Here is a 26,609-nt window from a genome sequence, read left to right on the forward strand (position 1 = left end):
CGTGGCTTTTGTGGCGCTGTAGTCGCCCGGTCCGAGTTTGCGTGATGTTAATAGATGAGCTTCCGCGTGACACGTACGCGCCGGAAGGGATTGACCAATCCACATGTCTAAGGCCGAGTTTCCACTGAGTGCGTCACGCGTCGCGTCATCAAAAGTTAACCAATCAAAGCATCCCATTTTACATTATTTGTAACGAGATCAAAATGGAATGTTTTGATTGGTTAACTCGGATGACGCGACGCGTGATGTGCTCAGTGGAAACTCAGCCTAACGTAAAACGATGTAGCAATATGGCGTCTTCTGCGTTAACACGCGATTGGTCTTTTCTCTGTGAACAGAGGGAGTCGATTGTGTATCTTGAAATGAGGTAAAAATTACAAATGTGAGAAAATTCACTAGCGTATCTACGATTTTATTTGTCGAAATCTAATAAAATTTGTTAACTTTTGTAATTTTTACCTCGTTTCAAGATACACAATCGACCCCTAGACGTATACGTTAAAGAGTGCATTCCGTTCATTCTGTTTCACGCACGACTACATTTTATTTTCCACAAGCTACAATTTATAAAATCTTTTTTAGATATAATTAGATCAGAAATTGTCCCTACGCTCTCAGGACATTTTTAAACTTCAGCAATAATTTTTTCATAAATATAAAAATTACATGTTCTAGATATCTAGATTCTAGAAGTTTTAACATGTGAAGAATGTGAAGTGCTGCTTCGCCGAACACGTAAAGCTCGTATCACACTAGCGTTTGGCGATTGCGTCTACGTTTGCGTTTACGTCTCTTGACCAATCAGAAAGTAGTTGCTGGCGATTGCAATACGCAATTTCCGTTTTGATTGGTCAAAAGACGTAGACGCAAACGTAGACGCAATCGTCAATGTGATACGAGCTTAACGCGCTTTTCTTTCGAGCTTTCGATTTCGAGTCGCGCCGGTGCCGCCGGTCGCGCGACAGACGAACGTTCTGGCGCGCTCGCGCGTGATTGGTCGCTTACCAGCCGTTTATTTTCAAATTCGTAACCTGGAACCCGGCGTCCGCGTGATTCTGCCGCTTTGATCTCCCGGTGAACTGTGATCCGATCGTTCCGCAGTATGACAGAGGCGCAGCAAAGGGCTAAGTGCATTACTCTGAAAGGTTCCGCCGAGTTGGTCACGCAATACCTGCGTAAGTACGATTTCGTGGGTCGAATTCAGGTTTTAGGTAACCTCTAACCTCTTTCTGATTGTTACTCTTCGTTGCAGTTTATGGGGTCAATAGTATACTCTATCAAAGAGGAATATATCCGCCGGAGACGTTTCAACCCTCCGAACATTTCGGTCTGTTCATCTTCACGTCCACGGACGAGAAGATCACGTCCTTCCTGAATACCGTGCTGGGACAGATCCAAGAGTGGCTTGTCCAGCGTAAGGTGCGCAAGATCACGCTCGTCATAACGAATGTCAATACGAAGGAGGTGCTGGAGAAGTGGGACTTTAAGGTCGACTACGAGGACCAGAAAGAGAACGGAACGGACGGCAGCGGCAAGGCCGATCTGCCTGAAATAGGGACTAAGGATGTGAAAACTATACAGAAGGAGATACGGGAAGTGATACGTCAGATCACAGGTAGCGTCTAATGTGATTTTGAACAAAATGCTGCAATGTTTCTATTCAGGTTCGTTCATACGCATTCAGGTCATAATACAAAGTATTTTTTGCAGGTACAGTGAGCTTTCTGCCACTCTTGGATTGCCTGTGTTCCTTCGATATACTTACATACACGGTACCGGACTGTAATATTCCCAACCAGTGGGACGAGACTCAGCCAGTTTTTATTGCAAACAGTCAAGAGGTACAACTTAGATCATTCTCAACTTCTTTACATAAAATGGATACTGTAGTCAGTTATAAAAATACGTGAGCCTAAGTGTTTGCCTTTTTGCATATAACAATTGTAAATACAAACTCCATTTTATGTCAGTTGCGTATGTATCAATCACCATTACCAAAGACTGCTCTATTAATTGTTACTCCATAGAAACTGGTCCGGTTGAATCGCATAGCGATACTCTTTTACAATCTATGACAGTCATAAGATTTTAATTAATATAATACTTACAACTAACATGTCAGTTATTCTCAACGCATTTTGTACGAATATATTTTTTTAAACAAGAAACCAACAGATCTTTTAAATGTGAGTAGAGTACCCAGAAGAAAGTACAAGTGAACATATTTAAGTTCTATTAGATATTTTGGCCAATATAAATTTAAAACGTTAAGTAGGTATTAAAAGGTATTAAAATATAAATAAATTCTAATTTTTACTTTTTTTTTTAGTACTCTAAAACTTTAGTTATAAATGTAGGTCTAAGCTTACTTTTGTATGAAAGAAAAGATAAGGGTCATAGGAATAAAAAGGGTAAGGAAAACACATGGAACACTGACAAGAGAATCTTGGCAGATTTTATTAAAACATAATTGACCGTTACATTTAAACACAAGAGTTACAACATTTGCTTACTTGGCAAAGCATGAGAGATACGACTAGAATAAAGTATTTTCGCTTGTCGACGCTTTATAATAATCACCTAACGTTAGCGTCTTCCAGCATAAAGCTTCTCTCACATGAAATCTCGACGCTGATACTAGTCTCAACCATTTCCTAACAATTCCTCGCGTTATGTTCCATCTCTAAAGCATCTTAAATGAAATAACGTATAATCGAAAAAAATAATTCGAAGGTTCAGCGTCATGCTCTTTTAATTCAGGTAAATCACATTTTACGAACCTACCCATAAATCCAAGTGTAACGTATTCGATTATAATCTGCCTCACTTGGATAGAAACAAAATTCAGTAATAAAACTTGTGCCTTACACACGCTATCATTTGTCCGCGATGCCCGTTAATCGGCACTCGATCCTCGATGACAAATCTAAATGAATGAATGAATGCTTGCGTCTTATTCGAATAACCGCTACATGTTTTGGAAATTTCATATTTGTCTGGAATAAACCCTGTAAAGAGTCTAAAGCAATCTTAAAATAAATTATCAAAAAATTAGCAAAATTTATTGTAAGAATTGTTATGAAGATGTTACGAAGAATGAGCATTTTATTTTTGTATCTAGATACTTTATTATTGTAAGTATCCAAGTTGTATATTTTTCATGTATATCTGACCATTTTAGATAATTAATCTGCCACATTATTTTTGGATAAACTAGTTATATTTAAATCAAAATTTCTATGTACATTTCAACCTACTTAATTAGAAATATTTCAATTTTTTTTTTTACATTGCAATCTGCAGTTGTAAACTCGTGTATTCTATTTTGCGTAATAATTAAAGGTAGTAAATGAAATCTGTTTTTTTTAGCGTAGGGAGAAGTCAATAGTTTTCAGATAGAGAGCGTAACATTTTTATTGCGTACTATTCATTAGGCGATTATCGTAAAATGTGGCGTTGTTCTCGTCAAAGAGTAGCCAATTATTGGAATAAAAGAGTATCACTTCTTTCATTTATATCTGCCACTGTTCCGAGCGCCATTTCGTCGAAGGAGGTTGTTTCGGGAAACATCGATGGCGACCTATACTTTTATTAGTAATTCGCCGTTACGTCTCCCTTATAATAATTTCGCTATTAACGTTAATATTTCGTGCTGCTAGAATTAGCCATATTATTAATAGTGCGTAGTCTTTTTGCTATAAAGACTATCGCGGAACGCAAACGTCCGATTCTCGTCCGCTTGGCTCGTTTTTTTGAGACATAACGGTACTTTTGAGAAAATAGTTTCGAGCATTCAAGATTGTAAAAAATATCCCGGACCTTTGATGCCCTTTTATGAACGTTTCAAATTTCAAGGATCTATTTTTACAAATATCGAGTATTTTGTATTTATGCGAATTACATTAATAAATTACATTAACACGTGTTCTTCAGAAATTTTCCGAAACGTCAATGAATATTTCCGCGATTTATCGTAGCAGTAACATTCTGCGGTAACTAATATATCCGGTATCAATTTTTTCCAACTTTTTGATAAGCAAATTGATGAAATTTGATGAAACTAGAGGAATGTTCGGCGAACAGTTCGTGGAATTTTACACATTCTGCAAGAGATGACTGTAGTTGTTAACGTCGTCGTTTCGCGAATATGACCGCGTATAATTAGATGTTTGTAAGATTTTCTACTCGAAATATTCTGTTTCTCATCAAAAGCACGTGATTTATGCCAAAGTCGGACATTACATTCTCCGCATCCAAGCCATACGCTCTTTAAATGTGTCCTAGACTAGTTTTGCTCTGCATTCGTTTTTTTAGCTCACACACTGCGAAAGCTGCTGGAGATACGCTGCAGTTTTACAAACGTGTTTATCCCGCTGGTTCGCAACACCGTAAAAGAGCGGACAATGATGATAATGGAGTTTGCTGGGTCGTAAATTATTTAAAGTTCTCTCGCGATGTAAATTAGGTAAATGGAAATTGTTATTAGAAAAAGCTAGTTGAAAAAGAAATTGAATATAATGAAGAAAACATGGGATTTATAACACTGAGCATTGGAATCGGATGTTACATGCAAATTATAAATTTTTAATGCACAGAACTGTGCGTATGATGCTGTTGAGATTGATTTTAAGTTTTAAAATGTAACAAAGCAATAATAACTCTAAAAATTTTCAATTATTGAAATGCAATTTTGTTGTTAATATTTTACAAGTAACAATAACAACACTTATTTAGATACAACATCTGTACGACAATAAATTTGTCCCTTTTCAATTCGTTTATATCTTTTTTCGTATTGTGTTCTGTAATTTTTAACGGATCGCGACAAACATTTCCTTTGGTCGCAATTCGCAATCTATACGGTGTAGCGGAGCAGCGCCGATCTTCAGTAACATTAGGTATGCGGTAATTCTTTTTTAAATACCGTAGAAACGCGTTTCTAGTAAAAACATTGAAAAATAAACAACGCGAAATAATATACAATATTTTACAGTAGCGCTTAGTATACCAGTGATTGGGCATCGTTCGCGCGAAACGGTGATTCGCGTTAATCAAGATTCGCGAAAGTGTCGTCGATCGGACCGTTCAATCGTGTCACGAGCCTCCGTATAATCGCGCGGATGCAATTCGCGGAGATCCTTACGATCGTTATCACGATCGAACGTTCATGGATCGAGAGGGCAGAAATCACAAGCGCCATCGGTAAAGTACTAATACCGGCTACGATAATGGATAAAGTAAACGTCCCATCGTTAATTAATCGCCGACGTGACGGACGCAACGTATATGCTCAACCACCGTTCCGCGGTCCCATCCACTTCTCGTGGACCGAGAATCGATTCTCCTTACAATGTAAAATCGCGTTCGATCGCGACGCGACGCGGCGTCCCCGCGCGAGGCGTGCGCAAAACGGCACGCCCCGAATTGTCATTTTATTTATACACCTCTACTTACTTAATTTTACCTTGGACTAACGCTATATTTCGATTTACGATCGTTCCTCTTTCTTTTATGCGTAAAATATCATAAAATACATTCTTTCTTTTGTTCACTATTCGCGGACTCGCCGTTTCGTCACGGTAATTGCGCATTTGAACTGAGTTACGATATTAAGCGAGCAAATTGAAGAATTTTCATTGCGGCCATGTCAGTTAAATGTCGATAAGTGAATAAAAATAGCGTTCATCAATATATACATAATATTATATTTCCTTATTATATATCTTAGTTGATTAAGAAAATGGCCAAAAAAATCGCTTTACATTTTTTTATCATGTGCCGTTTTTAAACGGTATTTTAACGTTATTCTACATAATTATAGATAATATATAATAATATTATAACAATTTAACATTCTATATAATTTTGTTAAATTATATAGAATTATATAGAAAAAGTACTTTTAAAAGTACTTTCAAAAAATGGGAGTCTATAATGTCAGTTTTTCTCTAACATATCATTTTCGCTGCTGTAAAATCGAAACTCGCTCGTTGATGTCGCGAAATACCGATTATTACGGCCAGTCTCGCGATGACTCACGATGACTTTCATACAAATCGTTCGATTAGGTACGAGCGACGAAACGGATTCTCAACGAAAAAGCACGGCGGCACTAGTAAGCTTGCACGGACATCATACGCTACGACGATCTCTCTTCTCACTCGAGAGTCTTTCTTCTTTTATAGCTAGAGTCGTAAAGTACTTTCCGCTTCTCATCACGTGAGAACGGCTCGGAACACTCTGCTCGCTTTGTTCGCCCACAAAACTATCTACACGTAATCGTGTATGTTCTTAAAATGTAAAAAGTTAGCGCGTGCGTCCACTCTCGTCAATGGAAATGCGAAACATCCTCTCGATACGACTATCATCGTCAGCAAATAGCATAAAAGATTTTGGATTTATTGAAAGCGTCTTTGTAAGTTTTTTCTCGAATTATTGAAACGTTTAATATAATAATTTTGGGACGGCGGTTTACATGGACAAATTTAATATAATAAAAACACGAGTAATTTAAATAATTAATAATAATAAATTGATTGTCAAAAGTGATTCATGAAATTTAAGAATTTTTATCCACTTATGCGATAAGATGTTTTTATAATTTGATACTAAAAAGATATGTCAGAAAATTTATCAAGAAAGATATTTCTGATTCGTAAACTAGGATCTTTTTGATAACAATATGCACTTATATCTTCTTTTTAATAAATTTGTCAATATGCAACATTTATCTGTAAAGTCAAATCATTAAACAATGCGATGAAGACATAATTATCGTAACTTAATGATATTTCTATTCTTGCTCTGTTTTTATTCGCTATTATGATTTGTTATTACAGTAACGATGAAACGCAATTACTTGTTCTTTTTGGCCGCGGAAGCTATTCTTACGCCAATATTAATTGCGAGATTCGTTAATTAAAGTACATCTGATTTCATCGTCAAACAGTGACGACATAATTGTGTTGAGATCGACAAACGTAGTAGAAACGACGTTCTCGCATAGTTTCATCATCGTCGTCTTCTGTTACTTAACTTTCGTGTTTTTTTCGCTCTGTAAGCGGAAAATAGAAAAGACGAATCGACATATGGAGCTTGCTCGGTGTTTCGATCGCTCGAGAGTTGACGCACTGCGCCGGACGCCTAAAAAGAGGGTACGAGGGATTACTTTGTACAATAGGAGTGCCCTGAACGCGTCGTTGAGGCCGGATTTCTTTTCGGCGAAATCTCTTCGGGAGTCGCAGAACGTCTTTTCGCGGTTGGCCAGATCCTTTCTTAGCATACAAAACGGTTGCGACGTATATCTTCCGGGCTGTATATACAAATTTTTCAGCTGACCGTTTTATTATTTTTATGAGCCAGCGATTTTAGTATCTTCACGATTTTAGTACCTTCTTAGAGACTTGATTTATGTCTGTACTTTGAATCCCAAAGTTAGCATAACGCAGCTGAGATAGTTTAAAATGTTGAGAGATAATTAAAATATGTTGGAACATAATTAAAAATGTTTAATATTGTGATTGAAATGAAAAAAAATATATATATAATAGAGATAATGAAAACATCCTATTCATAAGTACATGTATAACAAAAGTGTCCAAACTTTCAGTGTTTTTTCTTGTAAGTTATACGAACTGTAAGTTCATGTATAAAGAATATACTGTTTTTAAAGTAAAAAGTTTATGAAGTAAATACGAAATAAATGTTGGAGAAAGTGTATATAAATTATAAGAATTTAACATTTAAATTGAAAATTTAACATAATAAAAGAAGAAAAAATCTTTCTCTCTAATTTTACTTAGGAAAAATATTACAGACGCGAAGTAAAAATAATAATATAAAACAAAAGTATCTTAATTATTAATAGAATTGTCAAGTTTAGTGTTGTCAAAAATAGCTTAATTATAAGTTTATTTAAATCTCAATTTGTTTTTATGAACGACGTGTAATTAACGATATGATATTTATTATCTCGTTTTCTGTTATCAACCAAGTCAGGTGTATAGTTAAAATTTCACTGGTTTACGTGATCGTAGGACATTCTGTTAATTAAAGCTGCATCCTGTCTGCGGAAGCTGAAAATTTCGCGTTATGCGTTATTTGGTGCCCGAAAGATACCGCAATCCTTCCTGCGTAAAGCTCTGATCCCGAAAATCCTATTACGGTACTCGGGATCATCCTCATGAGTCCCTCTTCCTGCAATCCCGTAAAATGATATCACGACATCCCCGTGGTACTACGTCGATCTGAGCGTGCCCTATGGTATGGTTTTACGACGGCTTTCCTCTCTTATTCCGCTTTCCTTGTGCAAACCCCACCGGAAACGAGCGTTACGAGAACCTTTGACACACCTCTCCTGTCCTACCAGAAATCAGGAGGGCACTTTCGTCCCTCGATTTCGTTCCTCGTTTCGACGTTTGACTTTAAATCGATTGTTTTCGTGGAAGAAAATAGTATTAGCAAATTTATTTGTGTAATGTTGCCATCTTTTTTACTGAAGGTTGCAAATTTGATATAATCTTGATTGAAAAATTACTGTCTTATCGAGTTCTTTTTTAAAATCATGGTTTACTAAGAAATATATGAACTGAAAAATAACAGGATATTTGACAGTCATTAGACGTATTAGAATACTAATATAAAATATGACCGACAGGATTGATTTAGTAGAAAATACATACTTAATGGGTAAACCTTCAATGATTAGAATTTGTTGATGTAACAATGTACATCTATAATCAATGAGTAGGTATATGTACCCACGGTGTTTATAAGAAGCTAACTATTATAATGTCTCCACGGAAACAACCAGAGTGCAATGGATTATAAGTAGCAGCGAGTTCGTAATATCCTCTTCCACGTTCATTCGCGTGTTCATTATCGTGTCTCATGATTTTTTCCCGTCGAATGGAGGAAGTTTTCTTGCAGATGAGGTGGCAAGGTGCGTCGTTTGAAGTTTTCTAATCCCATTCGTAGAAGGGGTTGGTGGTTTCTTCTGGGCAGCGTACGAGTACTTGATGCGATAGTCTGTAAGCAAACGGTAAGAATTGTTCAGCACGAACATTTTGTGAAATAAAATGTGTTTGGAAGCAAAAAATATATTGTCTTGATTCTTCGATCATTCTCGTCCGTCGTTGTCCATTTGTTATCCTATCTTAATCCCCAGGAAGATAAATATCCTACCAATTTTCTTAATCTCAATATATCATACGAAATATTTATGTTGGACGTTACTTTGAAAACTATGTGATTAGGCAATCAACGTGATATGCAGGAATGCAGTGATAAAAATTAAAAATGCGGAAAAATATACTCTTGATATCGGTTAGTTATGTTCGAAGTTTGCCGTTCGGAGTTCGACAATCTCAGCGGTTCGGTTAGCGTGTGCAAAGCCGGGGAAAAAGAAGCGGAAGAATACGATACAGTTTTCTACGAAACTTTTCTCTCTCGTGCCGTGATATCCGCAATATCGTTTCGATACGGTTGTTGCTCGCGGTACCACGGGATAATGGGAAAGCATCGAGAGACCAAAAGGCTTCCCTCAATGCCCCTTTCGTGCCTCACGTCCGTGTCTGTGCTCTACCCTCTGTGCGTTGCCCTCTTTCTGTCTTTCTCACGGAGGCTCGGTATAGTATAATAGAACATCTCTCGTGCCGTCTTCTTCATTTTCACTCTCGTCGTTCGACAAACGAGCGGCCGTAACGGCGGATAATGGAATCGACGTGCTCGACGATAGTTTATTCCGTCTTTACTTTGACGAATGGTGGGAGCATTCGAATGGAAATTCCGTTTTATCCTTCTCGCGTGCTGGTTATTTTTACAAACGTACTTCAAGTATCTAATCATTCTAATCGATTAAATGCGATCGATATCTAGTTGCCGATAAGGTCAGTTATTCATGAGAAAAACTTTCGTATTGATAAATTATATAACACACGATTGTATCTGTATGTACTAACGTTGTAACGTTGAATCAACAATAGTCGGTTATTTGATTTTTTCGTAAAAATTTAGTTAGTCTTTTTTGTGAAATTTTTGAATTAGGTCATTGCTGTAGGTTGTACAATATTAGTAAAAAAAAACTTAGAGAAAATTTCAGTTTGTAACAAATTCCGGGAATTCGACCGGAAGTTAAAATATTTTAATTTTAACTTATTTTTCCCGAAAAGTAGGATATTTTGATTTTTGACTTCTTTATTCCGAGTATTGATTGCGTCTCTGTGATTGCTTCGGAAAAGAATGTTTTCACCGAACTTTCGGCCAAACTTTCTCTTTTGAACGGAGTCGTAATTAACATATCACCGTCCTTGTCCTTACCTTTTTCGCGATCCAGGACGAAGAGCTCCGGACGCATAGTTAAAACTTTTCGCCGTATCTCTTCCTCCGGATCTTTTTGTCCTACGGGAAAGGACGCTCAGTGCGACGGTTTCCGTGAGGGTTCGCTAGCTGGCGAAATTTCGACTCACGACGGTCCAGGATGCGATGTGTGTGAGGATGACGTTGGTCGGCGGCTCGCTTCGTCTCCTGAGGCTCTCCTGCGGCAGGAAGTGGTGGACTAAATTATTCCTGTAGCACGAAAGGTGCCGCTAATGCCGTCGGCTCTTTCCGGCCTAATTAACCCGGGACCGTTAAGTTTATCTATGAGCATCGGAGTCGCCGGTCTCCTCCGAGGAAACTATTAGATTGGGGGAAAGCGAAGAGGGGGGTAGAGTTTGCTGAAAGCTAAACACTGAATGATTAAGTTCGAATGGGAGAATAGCCATTAAATCTATCTAGGCATCAGATGCTTCTCCTTGATTATAGATGACGACCGAACTAGGAACAATAGATATTATTTTAATAGCGAGGCATTATGATATCTTATCGTAAGATGTAAACTTCCGAAAATAAATAAGTTACAATATAGATAAAAACTGTTATAATATATAAAATTTTGGCAACGATAGAATTGCTATTATTCAATGATAGAAGGCTGCGAATCTTCTCTCTATTTTTTTAGAGCAATATTTTACAGATGTCCAAATTCATTGTCTTTCAATTTCTTGCGTCATGCTTTTCGAAAGAGAAAGAGTTTAATTGAGATTAGCGTAGTTAACGAACCAGTATCTTGGGAAGAATTAACCTCTGGAAAATGATTGTTGTGAACTTAATTAACCGTTTTCACGATTATTTAATCAAGGTAATCAAGTCTTTCTAATGACTTCTTGACGATATTTACTTCGATCGTTCTTTGTTTTCTGTTTTCTCGACCTCGCAAATTGTTGTTGAAAATTGCTAAGGCACATTCGCATATTACAAGCAGTTAGAATTAGGTAATAGATGCGGTTTGCGGATTCGGTTTTGTCAAGTACCTAGCGACGATAATGGGTCTTTTAATTAGAACGGACCATTAAGCTTATCCACGATCGTCGAGTTCGGTTCTTGCGTCGGTTGACGTCGGAAGGACCGTTTTATTGACAAATCCTCGAATTTTAATCATTTTAACCAGACAGTGAACAATCTGAAGAGTAAAGATGAAGATTGAAAATTTACTTATTTGGCAATCACGTCCGAGTTGATTTTAAAGTTCATGGAAGATAAGCATTTTATCCGAATTTGATTCAACTTGAATTATTTCAAGAATATCAGTATTATTACTGAAACAACAAATTCTATAATTATCTTTCATTTTTATCGAATCATAAAGGTATTGTTTCAAAGTTTAAAATAACCAGAGTATTACACTTACGTAAAAGAATTTAAACAAATCTGCAATTATGTCAACATATATTTATATATTGCTTAGAATTAAGGATAAGTCAACGCAAAAAATTTATACGTTCATTAACCATTATTTTATCCGATAGACACTTTGATCAATAAGAGTTCGATAAAATGTCATCGATCAGCTATAGCTATGTAAAATTCCGACCGGACAAGCTCGTAGTTGAGGATCATCGGCAAATTATTCGGCCGTCATCGTCTCGCCAGCGAGAACCCGGTCGGCGATAATTGATGAAATGAATCACGTTGACATCGACGGTGATCGTTAGCAATGAGCGAGAGAACACGAACCGCGAGCTATCGTTAATCACCGAGCCTGACATATCCGAACCATCGTTTGTTACTTTTGGGAAAGTTGTGCGGTCGCACGACACTCCGACGCGGATTATCGATTCTATGGGACAACGTCGGTTGACTTGGAGTTAATTAAAAATTAATATATTATAAATTATAATTGTCGCGTTTGGGACAAAGATTTTTCAATTTGTTCGTGCTATCGAATTTATTGACAGAAACAATTAAAAAATTTTAGACGCACGTAACAGCCATAGATGATATAGTATGATTATTCTTCGATGACATGAAATAAAATAAGAACAAGCAATTATTTAAACACATTTTCTATATAGCGTGCGATGCTTTTATGATATTCCTTAATTTTGATTTCTATGATCTTGTCAGTTTACTTCAAACGTAAGATATTTATTATTTGTGTAAATCTATATACGATATTTCTCCCGAGAAAAAACAGTTCCGTCTTTGTCGTTAGAAATAAGTAAATTATTAATTACATGAAAGCAAAATTCTCCCTCATTAAAAAGATAAGAAATTATCACGATGAAGATATACAGAAAGAAATCTTGGATATTCAAAAATCTTTATAGACATTCGGATATCGTGATCATAATTTGCATTATTTTTTAAATATATTGTGCTGTAATCAGCATCGCCTCATATCTGTCTTCAAAACATTTTATTGCTCGTTTAAACTATATATCCGTTTATTGATTAAATTATTAACGACCTTCGCTTTCGGCGAAGTTTCTGGCTGGTCCAACGGACATGGTAACCAGCACTTGTACTGTGTCTCAAGGCTCTCTCTCGTCTTATCCCGGAAGTTAACAACTATCGGCTTTGTAACCGTGCTTAAGTTAACGTGAGTTTCGCGCGCGCGTTGAATAGTTTGCAAGTCCATTACAGACGCATTAAGATTATATATACATACATCTGTATATCCATGTACATGTCTGAATGCTCATCTAACGTTCCTTCTCTTCAGCTACGAAGAGACACGTGATACGTGTGCGATCACTTCGAGGCATGGCATAGTTGAAACTAGCAAAGCTAACGTTTCGATGTGCGATAACAACGCTGTCGTGTTATCTTAAAAGTTACCTTCGCCAATATTAGTGAATTCTAATCGCAGTTTAACTAATTTCTCACCTCTATTTTTACATCATACTAAATATTATGTTGAATATAATTAATTCAAGACTAAGACAGACATTCTTGCATATAATACAAGTGCGAGTAAAATAGTACGGATTATCAATTTTGCACTGTCGACAGAAGACGAAGAAAATGTCGATAGCGGGGAAAAAACTTTTTGCCCGACGTTCGTTCCGCCGCGAGATTCGTATTTTTCTCCTTAATATACGGGCATCCTGTCGTGTATCTCCGTGGCCGGCTACGCGGAGTACCTCTTATACGCGAAGCGTTTATGCGACGTGCGTTTCAAGGATACGTAGTCGGTGCTTTTCCGCAAAGAGCTTTCGGCATCGCGCGAGGACTGCTACGAGCTTACCAAAGAGCTCCGCAGAGACATCCGGCTCGCTCGTATACCCACAGGTCTCTTTTCTTACCGCGCGTAGTTTTCAGCTTTTACCCTTTGGCTTTCTTTTTACGTGGCTTTTTCTTTACGAAAAACGGTCAGCCGTATCGTTTCCGCCCGACGTAGCGCCGTCTAAGGACACCGGGGAGCACTGGACGTTATTGCGTGAGATATATAGTTATACATATATGTATGTTCTCTGAGTACATACGTACTTTCTTTGAACAGTTATCGATATTCGATTGTGACTCTCTCAAGGGTTTGGTAGACGTAAGAGCGTGTTCGAAGGAACGTAAGATAACGCGAATTGTAAGAAGAGCGAGGATCAAAACTTCGTTTCCCTTATTTTTCTTCGCAATCCGGCGATATCTCGTGAGGTAAAGCGTTCACATGAATTACGGTGAACCCGAAAGGGATATATAATTATAGACGAAAATACTCCCATAAGTCAGGTAGCTAGGTCGTATACACGAAATTTACTCTTGACGCAGCCACGAACGGCAATGAAGATCATTTTCGTCGAGTCGCGCAACTTCAACTTTGAACACGGCACGTGACTCGTGTCGCAAGGACTCAGCTACCCTTCGCCAGGACGATAAATCATTCGGGGGAACCCATTGAACCCCTTTATATCGGCGCGCCGCGAAAGCAGCTCCGTCTTCCTCTGTTCATCAGCAGGGTGACGTGGCTGTTGCGGCAACTTTTTGCTGTCGTGCACAGAGTGTCGCGAGACCACTGCGTGTTCTTTTAACGATAGATAATAGAAGGAAAACTAAGAAGAATGGGGGCTATTTTAATGTCGAGACAATAATCGATTTTTTTTAATTTAAATTAATCGAGTATTAAATTAATTTTGATTTGATTTTAATTATTCAACATTGTGAATTAAAGAGCTTTGGCATATAGAGAAACTTTAAGGAGATACAAATAAAACTTAATTTTTCATTAGATTTCAACTTAAATTTATATTTTAACACAAATTCAATACAAGATTTACTCGTCGAGATATTTAATACTGAAAATTAGAAATTTGCGAAATACTCCTTTCTACTCCTTTCTACTCCTTGTCAGTATTTGTTAAGAGAAGATACACGTTAAAGTGATCATAAAATTCTAATTAAAAGGTCACGCTATGTGAGACACCCCGTTTCATGTGAAATACGAAAATCTCACGGAGGTTTCTCGCGAAATCAATGATAATAAAGTTGCATCTTACCTTTGAAAAACGATGATATTTTCTGCTGGTGGCTGCCATCGTCGTCTCGAAGCAAATTGATGTCGAGTGGATGACGGTAGACAGCAAACCAAACGTAGAATAACGATAAAGGTAAAGAATGACGGATAGAAGGAAGACGGTTCGAGGGAGCGAAATTGGAAAAAAGTGACGGTGGGCGAGCAGCGTCGAATGCTCGAGACGATTACGCGAATCAGTGGATGATAGTAATATGGTAAAGGGTGGAAGCGCGAGAAGGCGCGCTTGAGGAAGAGAGCCCGAGAAGAGCGCGAAGGGCGAAGTCGCGGATGCAGGAATCTGTATGGGAATAGGGAGCGAGGGGCGGGCGGATGGGTGAGGCTACAACAAAACAAAACACGATGAATGTCCCGATGTGCAAGCTGCAAGCAGAAAGAACGCCAACGAAGATCGATGGTTAGTTTTCCTCTCATTGGTGTCATGCGCGCGCGCTGAATTATCTAGATAAATGTGCCCGGACGGATCGGCATCGTTCGCGGATTCACGCTTCGGGGTAATCGCTAAATATTTCGAAATCAGTGGCGAATACATGGATGCCGCGGGCGCTTCGCTGTGCGCTGAGGGGTTTGTTTATTGTTGGAGCGCGTTAGTTCATTGACAGTCTCGCATTTTGTTTTCGAGATAATTCGCGCACTCGAGGCAGATCGTGGATTGTAAAAATCAATTCTATATCAATCGTAAAACATTTATAAAACGTTAAGGTCAGCGCGTATACACGAGGATTGTCTAATAAATGGACGATATAATGTTCTAAAATGATAAAATTAATAGTCTTTACAAAATCGCAATGTTTGTTTCAAACATACATCTATTTAATAACCATAAAAAGATGATTTACTTTTCGGAAGGAAAACTCGCATGACATAATTATTCTATATAGGAATGTATAAAATAACAAAAATCATTGAATTATATTGAAGAATCATTGCATTTTTCAATTTATCGAAGAATCTCTCGAGTATTCTGGTTTGATTCTAATGAGTTTTACTATATTCTTTGAGTCCGACCAAATTTAAAATTAAAATTAATTTTTAACATAATTTTCGAATTAATATTGCGAAATACTTTTATTAATTGTACGAATTATTTATAATGAATTATGGAAATACATTAATTTACCTTGACAGTGCCGCTAGATGCGCTAGAAGCGGGCGAGCGTCACGTCCTCGGCGAACGAAGAGAACTTATCCATATCTTGAGTGTAAGCAGGAAAAGAAAGTAGTTCTTCATTAAGTATTTCGTATGATTTAAATGTCTCTTTTGCGAATCTCAAAAAGTAACTGAGATATCAAGATTAATCCTTTCGCGCATAATAGTCATTATTAGGCGAAGGTATATTTCCTTTGTTTACGACATCTAAATACATAGTTTTACATTTTAATGTTATCGCATTAATTTCTATGCAATTGAAATGAATCTCTATGATTATTACGATACAATACAAAACGATGCAGAACAGTTTCTATTCTACTACTTTGTTCGAATTAAATCGATCAATAGCTAAAGGGTCGTATTGTCGTAATTTATACGATTTTCAATGGGTCGAAAAAATTTATGCGCTTTCGAAAGCACGAGCTTCTCATCCTCGTACTACAGCGACTGCCGACCCTACGGGCTCTTCAAGGCTCTTCACCGACCCTGAAGAAGAACGTGAGGGGAAACGGTCACAATTCTATTCCTGTCGCCCGTGAATCATTTCGCTTGCACCTATCTCGTCTAACGCGTGTAAGGCCCTTATACGGCTACGCCGAAAGGTGCACGACCTCGATAATATGTGCTTTTAACGATATGATTTCATAAACAGACTACTTGTTAAATCCTTTTTTTTCACTCTCTATCTACTTTAATGTTACTTGCACGAACGGTGTAGCGTTGCGTTTATAAAAAAGAAATTAAAAATGATTATTTTTATAATCGTGATTAAATATTTGTAGCTATTATCAATCTTTTTCCACATAAATAAAAATACTTTTAGACGAGTGCGTATATTGAAGCACTAAGAATGCGATTAGAGAAATACATTTTAGTTGTAAATAATTTTAGTTCGATCGTAAAAGATAATTTTTACTCATGTTTATAATTAATAGCATAATTTAAGTTACACAATTCTGGCGAAAAAAAAACGAAAAAATTCTGGAATTGAAATACGTATATAACCGGCATTAAGTCGCGCAGTGAATATTTCTTGAGCAACGCTATATTCGATTACTCGTGATATTCCCTGACGGGACTGTTATTATTAAGTCAATTTTGCTATAAGCACGACTCGAAGGTATCCCCCGACGTTTGATTCGTTAAACAGCAAGGAATTCGATGGGTACTGTTGTAGTTTCTGATTAAATGAGCACTGTGGCGGAATTTCGCTGATACGCCGCATTGTCCTGACGTGCCAATTACTGGCTACGTAGCAACGACGTACTTACTGACGGCGAAATATAGCCGGGCAAACGCGAAATGGAGAATTCTCCATAGAACTTTAACATTCAATAAACTTGCGGATAATAGCGCGCCGATACCGGTATTGTAGCGCCGCGCCGTAGTCAGCTTGACCGCTATTAGTGTCCTTTCGCGAATTTGTGCACCGTCCTGGCTTTACCGTGTTAGGATTCATGTATTTAGTCCGAAAAGTGGAAGGGTTGTGCCGAGAACCGCGTTTCAGGTGTATTACTTTTGGTGCTTTACCGTATCGCAATGGAAAAGCAATAGAACGTAGGTATTATTTGATTAAACCTTTTCTTCGATATAAGATAAACTTTTCGGACAAATCTCAGAAAATGTCTTTTTATCTCAGAAGCTGGGAAATTCAGAAAATTTTAATAAAATTACTGAAAATATACGATTTTCGACTTTGTCTTAATATCAATATGATACTGACTTAAATCAAGCATTTAAATTAACATTATTATTAAAAGAAAATTATAAATAATTTCCGCTCGTGTTAGACTTTCGAAGACAAAAAGTTTGTAGAATGAACTCTAACTTCGAGCATAAGCAAATGTCGACAGTTATCGGCAGCGTTCGCTTCGGTAAATAAAAGCAAAAATATTTACTTTGTTCGCACGCGATTCAACGCGTCGACGACTTGGAATAATGACGCGCACGTTGTCAGAAACTTTTCTACTCGAGACGTATCAATAATACTTGTTTCTATTCAGAATGTTCGACGTTGTCGACGACTTTAAGAACTTCACCGAGCCTGTTGATTTCAAAAGACACACACGGTGCGTGCGTGCGCAACGACGACTCCGTTCAAGTGTGTACGTCGGAAAGATCGTCGAGTGGGTGAACATTTATTTCCCGGCAACGGCGAAGCGCGCGTCGCGCGTTACCTTCGGAACGCTCTCCCCCTATGTAAATTACTGTCGATATATGCGACCGTTTCTTTTTGTTTTATATTCTCCTCCCCCTCGACTTCATCCCGCTGTTATCGGAAACCATTGAATTCATGATCGTTTCGCGGGCGAGGGTAGAAGGGCAGTGGGCAGTGGAGGACAAGCGCTCTCTCTCAAATGCATAAAAGAGGCAATCGCGCCGGGGCGCGATGTAAATTCATTACACGTGTATGTCGCGCGTTCGTCCGAGTGCGTTTGTTTGTAAAATCTAATCAAATATTGTCGAGCGCTCATTCGCGCCGTTTTTATAAAAGTTCCATCGCCAAAGCTGGCCGGGACGCGGCGATGTGCCCGCCTGTACGTTTCTCCTATCGTCAATATTCGTTTGTTCGCATATAATCGATTGTAAGAATTAACGGAACAATTTTTCGAAAATAGCGTTCCTTTTTTTACTCGTTACGATTTATTTTATTCCTTATACCGAGGCAAGTCGCGAGCAATGACATCGCTCTTCAATCTGCCGTCGCAGGTATAACGTAATTACAATAATATAGCAACAATTTCGTAAATTGATTTGTAAACTGCTACAATTTCCTTAAAGAGCATTATAAACAGATTAAAAAAATAAACACGTAAACTGTGGCATCGATATAAATTTGAAATGTCTCCAATATCTTTTTATTATTTTATTAATAGAATTATATCATGCATTTATACTTATTGCAATTTTTATTAAGCTCAGATTATAATTTTGCAAGGCTGCATCAGAAATTTCCGAAAGAGCGGAATTAGTTCTACATGAATTACCTTCGATTATGACGTCATTCGTCTATCGGGGTCGTGTTGAGGCCGCTAGTTACGTTACGCAAACGCAACTATTAGCAGTAGAGGGTTAATATGTTAGCATGTCGCATGTTTAGGAACGACAAACTACATGCACCTCGTGCTCAGGCCGAACGAGAGAGAAATTGCCGCAATTCCATGCGAAGGCGGAATCCTAAGCGCATAGTAGGCTCGGTAATTCTCTCCGCCGGCGCGGCGGAAGGTAACGCGGCCCGTGCCGTGGTGGTGCCCTATACACCAGATGCCGGCTGAAACGTATTGGGTACTGCACCCGGTAATACGTATCGGACTACATTTCACGGTTGATCGAAGCTCGGGACCGGCAGCGCTATAGACTATTTCCCAAAGGATTCCCAGAGCGATATAATGGGTTTGCCAAGGTATAACGTAGCTAGTTACCTAACTCTATCGTATTACCGGGACCGACCGAGCCACTCCGCTCCCCGCACGGACGGAGCTCGACCGACCGTGGCTTCGGCCGGGTCCTCTCACGGGGTAAATTCGTCAACCTGGTGGTGCTCTCGGATCCGCGTCTCGGACGGTGAGAAACGTAGGGATCGATGTTGCACGCGCGGTTCGATTTGAAAATTGCGCTTCCTCGCCACGTACGCTACCCCGACGATCGTGCCTCTCCTCGTGGCGATTCCTCCCCTCGGCTTTTCCTTCGCGATACCATCCCCTTGAGTACACACCTTTTCGCTCCCATCAGGTGGAACCTTCTTACGTACCTACCTATCCACTCGGTCGTTTCTATCTCGCAGGATCTGTGAAAAGGCTCCTTCAAGTTGGGCAAAATTGGAAAGTGGAGCTACGAATCTCGTTTAGATCGTTTCGAGTGATTCAGCTAGCACGGATGCGCGCGCGCGCGTGTTCGCTCTACACACGATTTATCGACTTTCCTCGTTCCCTGTTCTCCTGGGAATTCATCAAGCCCGATTCGATCCTAGAGAATCGCATCGTACACGCGAAATAATAAAACGGGAATATATCTTTGCTGGGGAAGGAAGAGCGGTTATTAATTATCATGCCTGGCAGTCATATCTCCTTCCTTTTTTCTCTCCCCCCTTTTTTCAGACGCGCTCCTCTGGCATGTACCTTCGGCGTATGGAGACTACAGATGACATGGGAGGCATTGTGAGAGCACACGAGGTCGCATATCGAGAGTCTTTTGTTGGTGCTACATAAAGAGGGTAGAAAGGAGTGAGGAAGGCTATTGTCTCGACAGTCGCGCCAGGAGAACGGAAGTACTTCCGCGCGTGCCCGTATTTCAGGCATTTTTTAATACCACGAGTGACTTGTACGCGCTGAGCGCTATTAACTTTTTCATTTCGAGTTATTTCTAGATATTCTCAGAAGATGCTAGAATACTTTTTGTACTTTTTTTCTTCCGTACTTCCATGCAGTATTGCGCTAATGGTATAATACGGTTCGTTTCATTTGTTGGAAGTTATATTAAGGTTTCTATATTAAATAGAATTGTTTTCCTGTTTGATTATGAAAATAACAGGAATTCGATTCTTCTGTTTTCGTGTTACTAATGCTGTTACTGTCTTAATTCTATTTATTTTAGAGAGAGCATATATTAATTCTGTACATTTCATTTATTCATTAGAGAAAGCTTAATAAAGTTCTACATCTGATTTCTTTATTTTGCATTTGTACGCGCTTGCAAATAATTTATTGAGGTCAGCGACGATTTCAATTCTACTTTCGTTTTAATTCAGCTTGTTTAGATCCAACAATGAATATAGCATTTGTTAGTTTTGTTTATCTCATTTATTTATTAGAGAATTTTTAATAAAGTTCTACATCTGATTTCTTTATTTTGCATTCGTACGGACTCGTAAATAGTTTATTAAGGTCAGTGACGATTTCAATTCTACTGTTATTTTGATACAGTTTGTTTCAAACGTGCGAGCACGTTTTTATTTAAATATAACAGATTCAATCCGAGAAAAAGTATGACTTTATAATAATAATTTTCCGACTATTACTAATTGTAAGCACACACAAATAGACTCGGCATATATCTATTTCCGACGATCGCGATTATCATTCCGCTGACCCTTGAGATGATCTAATGCCGAGATGGTTCCTCGACCAGCGGCGCTTTAAAAGCGATCATTACCGTGTTGTATGACGCGATGTCCGTAGAGGAATTGTTAGCGATGCATCGCGCTCATGATCTGTCGCTTAGGTAGATATCCGGTCTACCGAATGTCGTGGCAGTCGTTATAGTTTAATGCGTCGGGCGCCATCGTAATGCGAATTCATAGCTGGCGAAAGCAGCGTCGGGTGGGCAGCCGTTCGTGTAAACATCGTGTACATCACTACATCAGCCAGCCAAGCCAAGCCGAGCCAAGCAGCCAACGGGAAATCCTGCACCCGTGTGTCCGCACGTGTACACGCACATACGTTCACCGTCTTCTCGTCGGTGGTCCTTCATCCTCCGAGCTCGGTCCATTTGCCCCCTAAGGACATACGCCCTTATTCCATCTCGGTTGCCCTTTAATGAAAGCCATAAAGCGTATCCCGCTCTCCGGATCGAAACTTGCGGCCCGCAACGCTGCTCGCGCCGAAGCGGTGCGAGAAGCCTCGTCATGTATTAGGTTGGCGTAGGGTCGATCGGTAGGGCTTCCGCGCGCGCAATGGAATGGCCGCATTGCGAATTGAAAAGGCGAGTCGATCCGGTGGCGATGCCGGCGGCGTTGGCGCAGTGATTACCGAGTGGCGTGAACCGCGTTATCGGTATAACCGCTCACGTGTAATACTCGCGCGAAATAGGTGCGGCTTAATCCCGCAGAACACACATCGAGCTTCATTGAATCCACACATAGATCCCGATCAAATTCGCGCCACGGTCTAAAAATTTCCCTAACCGTTGTTCAAGTTGTTGAAAATACCAAATCGTAGCACATATGTATTACATTACCAAGTAAAAATTATATAAATTAATTTATTGATGATAATTTGTTCGGGATATCTCCTGGAATCTCTTGGCTGAATATTTGTTTCTCAGCGTTTCACTAGATCTCTGTTTCGTACTGTTTTGTAATTTTCTTCGTAATCTTTCTTGTAATTTCGTTATGCTGATGTTGAGTTATTTCGATCAATTGATCAATTACTTTCTTGCTTTCACTGTTTTGATTAACACGATTGTTAACAATATTTCTGTTTTACTGTTGAGAAACATGGATGTTCTTTGGCTCTATCTATACAGTAGCATCGTCCGGAGATGTTCATATCGGTTATACAATCAATGAAACGATATCAATTTGCGCAATAATGTGTATCTCTCTCTCATTGGAATAAAATCAATATCCTGGAGTAGAACGGATATTCAATTTCGCGAAATATCAAATTAAATCTAGATTTATCTGGCTAAAGTTACCAACAAATTATTATTATAGCAGTGGATAATTTTAAGGTGGTGGAATTTGTACGCGAGATTTAATCACGAGAACTCTAAAAGAAATCTTTGCGATTATATAATGAAAAACGCAATTGTCTATTACTTATGTATCTCTTATAGCTTATGAAAAATAGAGGCGACCAATTTCTTCGGAATCGCGCATCCAAGAATTTCTGCTTTTGTGTCTTAGTCTTAAAAAATTCTTTTTTTTCCCGTATACCCGCGGGAATTTCATGAGCTCTGGAACAGGAAATATATTTCATTCCACCGCATGCATCACGTATGAAAGTCTATCTTGCACTAACGAGAAGGGCTTGGTGAAACAGCTGATATAGATTTAATAGCCTAAGCTTCATACAGGCTGCATTAGTATTGCGATTACTGCATAAGAGGAGAGAGATTTGTGGTTTATGTATAATGTGTAACTCCGGTGATTAGTATTCGTGAATGTATTAAATTGTTAGCGAATGTTTGCTATGTACATTATCGAGATCCAACGTCAGCTATGCTATTGTAGTAGCAACGTGCCAACATTTATCACATTTTCTCTAAAATTCTCAGTGCGTTCTATGAAAGATTACGTTTTTCTCATATAAACTATCTTACATCATATATTCGTATACAATATAACTGCATTTTTTGCATTTTCTAATTGGAAATAGATATGTGCATTAAGAAATTTTTTGTTCATTTTTTCTGTATCTTTTTAAATGATATCTTTATATATATTTTTCAAGTATTTTTTTTTTAAGGAAGTAAATTGATTGGGCTATTTTACGCGTCGGCAGTGATTTTAAATCTCAAAAAATACGAACGTTCGAAAGTCACGGATTTGTCGAAGTCTGGCGTCGCGAGATACGCTTCGTTTGGCGTTAAACTTTGTAAACGGCGGATATCGTTAATTCTGTCACGGTATTCACCGGTTGTGAACGATATTTCTCTCTTCATACATTTTAATTTGGTGACCTTCCATCATACATGCGCGCGCTTTAATTCATTCCTTTTGTTCCGTGACCGGATCTATCATCGTTTTCTCTCTCTCTTTCTCTTTGCCGCCGTTGTTCATATTCGGGCTGTGCGGCGGCAGTCGTGCATTGTTGCATGCGCCAACCCTTTGACGGTTTTGCTAAGTGGTATACACCAGGCGCGCAATTTGCCAGAATACACGCGTGCAACGTTGCACCGTGATGAATGCATCGTCAGATAAATATTTACCCGTATCAGAACGTTTTAGCGGAGTCCAGTACTTCGCAGTTGGGAATTAGTCTCGGTTCTTTAACACGGAGGCACGTTCTCAAGTAGTGCTGTAATACTCTTGGACGTGCATTATTTCAGTTTGTTAGTTTCCTTCTCATCTTCTGAACACCTTTTTTTATTTCTTTCTCTTTTATTCCTGCATTGTACCGGAACGTTACATTCTTTTAGTAGTTTGAATGACAATTATTTAACTCGAAATTTGTCAATGCATAGAAACTCGAATAGCGAAGTCTAGTTACTTTGCAGTTGGAAATTAGTCCCGGTTCTTTAACACGGAAGCACGCTCTCAAGAAGTGCTGTAATACTCTCGGATGCATTATTTCAGTTTGCTAATTTCTTACGTGTACCTTTCTGCTTTTCTGTCTCTACATTTTATGGAAACGTTACATTATTTTAATACATTGAATGCCATGGCAATCATTTAATTCAACAATATCCTATCGATTCCTGAATTTCACATTTTGCATACATTTAATATATATTTACTAAATAATGTATTTTTGCTCAAAGTACATATAGTGAACGCGTGAAAATAAAAGGCGGTATATATACACGAATTGTCTATATCCATTACTTAACATATTTATGCACCGCGCGTGCACATGGAATTACATACGCGCGCAGAAGGCAGATTTCCCGCGCGCTCGTAAAAGCCGGCAAAACGCGCGAGCGTTCCTGCTCGCATAATCGTGACCCGGCGTTACAGCTCTGCCGCGGCGTATTTGCGAGTAACCTCGCCTCTCCCAGCCGGTGACATAATATAAAATGAACCAAGATTTACATCGCGCTCGGCCATTGTTTTCGCACGGGGTCGATTGTCCGGAGCTTCATATTTCGTATCAGATATGCGGGAGTGCTCGAATTTGCTCTGTGTCGTCCCGGCTTCGTGCTATTTAATTTTCACGTGGCGCAATTATCCGTCGGACACTCCGCGCAGCGTCGCTCGTAAAATATTTGCCGTTGCGCGCCGATTTCATGCGAGAGATCGTCTCTCGTGACGAGTGATGAGGTCGAATTGCAGAGATGTCCCCGAAATTTCTCTCGCACAGGACGCTAAGCGTTGTTCTACAATCGTATGCTAACACGAAATTTACGGAAATACAAGACATAAATAGGAATTCCTATATAATTTCAGATTTTAACAAATCTTGAAAATCATGCCTGCTCCTATCAAAAGTTGAAAAGACAATTTCGAACTAATTATTCAATAAAACTTATTTACAATAAAATATATTAAAATTTATAGTTTTTAGCGGACTATAAATTTATAAAGTTCAAAGTTTATATGTTGGTTTACATGTTGATATTATATGCTTGTAATAATTACTAATAGTATAGTTGTAACTTATTTATCAGTACCACATTGAGATCTAATTGTAAGTGCGAATTCGTGTTTCTATTATTAGATAGTATAATTCCAGAACACCGTTGACTGCGGACTGGAGTAATTTCACAAATTGTGGAGAAACTAAAATTTATCGGGTTACATTAGCGACATTCTAATTACTAATAATAGCACTTTATTTTCCAATATTCTCGGCTTAGATAGGAATTCGTGACTCCCTTGTTAAATAATCTTACAAGTAACGACTATGTCGATTACATAATGGTTTTGCAAACTGGGTAGTACCGAGAGTAGTAGGGTTTGGCACGATATATCAGTATTTAACTGAAGCGTTATAAGAATTCACCGATGAGTCAGCATAAATAGTTCCAAAAATGTTTTCAAACAATTTTTTTCATGAAAAATATCGGTGTGCCAGAAGATTGGAATTCCAGTCATCGAAGTTAGCTTCGTAGATAATGATAACATTGACCGGAATAATCGCGTGAACCGTGATGCACTTGAGCGTCACTGCGTAATCGCGCTGTAACGCTCTCTTGCACCAGCAGGCGCTGATCCTCACCGCGCCACGCCGCGCACCGGCCGGCCGGCCGGACGGATGACAAAATGCAAAATGGACGAAGATTTGCATCCGAACTGGCATTGCTTTACGCGCTGCCGGGTGCGTCCGTCGGGGCGTGGGTGGATCTGCAGGGCGACGCGAGGAGAGACGGCGCGGCCGAGTCCTCTCGTTCGATTATGCGAACGTCCGTATCGTCACGGATGATGTGCGGCGCGGCATAATTTCACGGCTCGTACGTGATGCTCCAAGTTGTGAGCACAGAGGTCGATAGCTTTGTCGACAGCGAATGGGATGACACGGCGCCGTGTCATGCCAGGCCTTCTCTCGAACTTTGTCCGTGATTTTGATACGAACGACGTATAGCATCAGCATTACTCGAATCACGTTAATCGTGTTAATTCTGTTAAAGAGTGTCGGATGCTAACTGTTGAAAAATTCGTTTAAGTTGTTTACTTGTTAAGTTGTTTGCAGATTATATATTTAAAACAATTAATTCCACAGGTGCTTAATAAAACTGTATTCGCATTGAATGTATTATTCTTAATCTTGGGTTTTATTAAAAGCGCAAAAGTTCGGAGATCACGTAAGTTATGGTTGCATTAGATGAAATAGCAGCTATAAAATCAGTTATGGAATATCAGCTTGAGGAAAATAACGTTCGCGTAAACGTTTCTCTTTGAGGCAAACCTTTAGTATTATTCTATCCACGATACAACGTGGGACATCTCCTGGGGTAACTTCCGGTAACTTCAAGCATTACGCGCGGTATCCGTCCGTTGTTTTATCGAAAGTTTGTCGCGTCAGCGATCCGTGAGGGAAGTTACAATCGGTTCGAAAGAGGGAAACATATCCCATTGCGCCTTTTCTTTCTGAAAGTCAAACAACAGTCTCTGAGTCATGGTGTGGCCGTGAGCGAAACTTTTCGACGATAAATCGATATTCGTTCTTTGAAATGCGGCGGGCAGTATTCATCCGCGATGTTTCTCGTGTTTCCCTATTAGACGCTTCGGCC

The 26,609-nt window shown here is 38.9% G+C and overlaps 2 protein-coding genes across 3 annotated transcripts in view; one reads left to right on the forward strand and one right to left on the reverse strand.

Annotated features, from left to right (window-relative positions):
- The first annotated feature begins 953 nt into the window (after window positions 1-953).
- On the forward strand, window positions 954-5,805 carry LOC112455030 (mitotic spindle assembly checkpoint protein MAD2A). The gene is made up of 3 exons (XM_025016715.1): window positions 954-1,175; window positions 1,253-1,615; window positions 1,711-5,805. Exons 1-3 carry the CDS (start codon window positions 1,103-1,105, stop codon window positions 1,908-1,910), a joined length of 636 nt encoding a protein of 211 aa, XP_024872483.1. The 5' UTR covers window positions 954-1,102; the 3' UTR covers window positions 1,911-5,805.
- Window positions 5,806-7,819: 2,014 nt separating this feature from the next.
- LOC112455029 (protein vein) overlaps window positions 7,820-26,609 on the reverse strand; it is a 318,859-nt gene continuing 300,069 nt past the window's right edge. The window contains exons 6-9 of one of the 2 annotated variants that reach the window (XM_025016713.1): window positions 15,966-16,040; window positions 14,811-15,208; window positions 10,318-10,535; window positions 7,820-9,027 (exon numbers count right to left, since the gene is read on the reverse strand). In XM_025016713.1, coding sequence (XP_024872481.1) covers window positions 15,988-16,040 — 53 coding nt within the window. In that variant the 3' untranslated portion in view covers window positions 7,820-9,027; window positions 10,318-10,535; window positions 14,811-15,208; window positions 15,966-15,987. The remainder of the gene's footprint in view (window positions 9,028-10,317; window positions 10,536-14,810; window positions 15,209-15,965; window positions 16,041-26,609) is intronic. The other variant, XM_025016714.1, reaches the window with a different exon arrangement.

Source organism: Temnothorax curvispinosus, unplaced genomic scaffold (genome assembly GCF_003070985.1).
Source record: "Temnothorax curvispinosus isolate PA1 unplaced genomic scaffold, ASM307098v1 QBEX01005665.1, whole genome shotgun sequence".
In the NCBI taxonomy this organism is placed as follows: Eukaryota; Metazoa; Arthropoda; class Insecta; order Hymenoptera; family Formicidae; genus Temnothorax; species Temnothorax curvispinosus.

What these genes read in the sequence shown, in the direction of transcription:
- LOC112455030 (XM_025016715.1), top strand. Translation starts at nt 1,103, where the DNA reads ATGACAGAGGCGCAGCAAAGGGCTAAGTGCATTACTCTGAAAGGTTCC. An exon ending in GTTGGTCACGCAATACCTGC is followed by an intron (nt 1,176 to 1,252) that starts GTAAGTACGATT and finishes TCTTCGTTGCAG; the next exon opens with TTTATGGGGTCAATAGTATA. An exon ending in AGTGATACGTCAGATCACAG is followed by an intron (nt 1,616 to 1,710) that starts GTAGCGTCTAAT and finishes TATTTTTTGCAG; the next exon opens with GTACAGTGAGCTTTCTGCCA.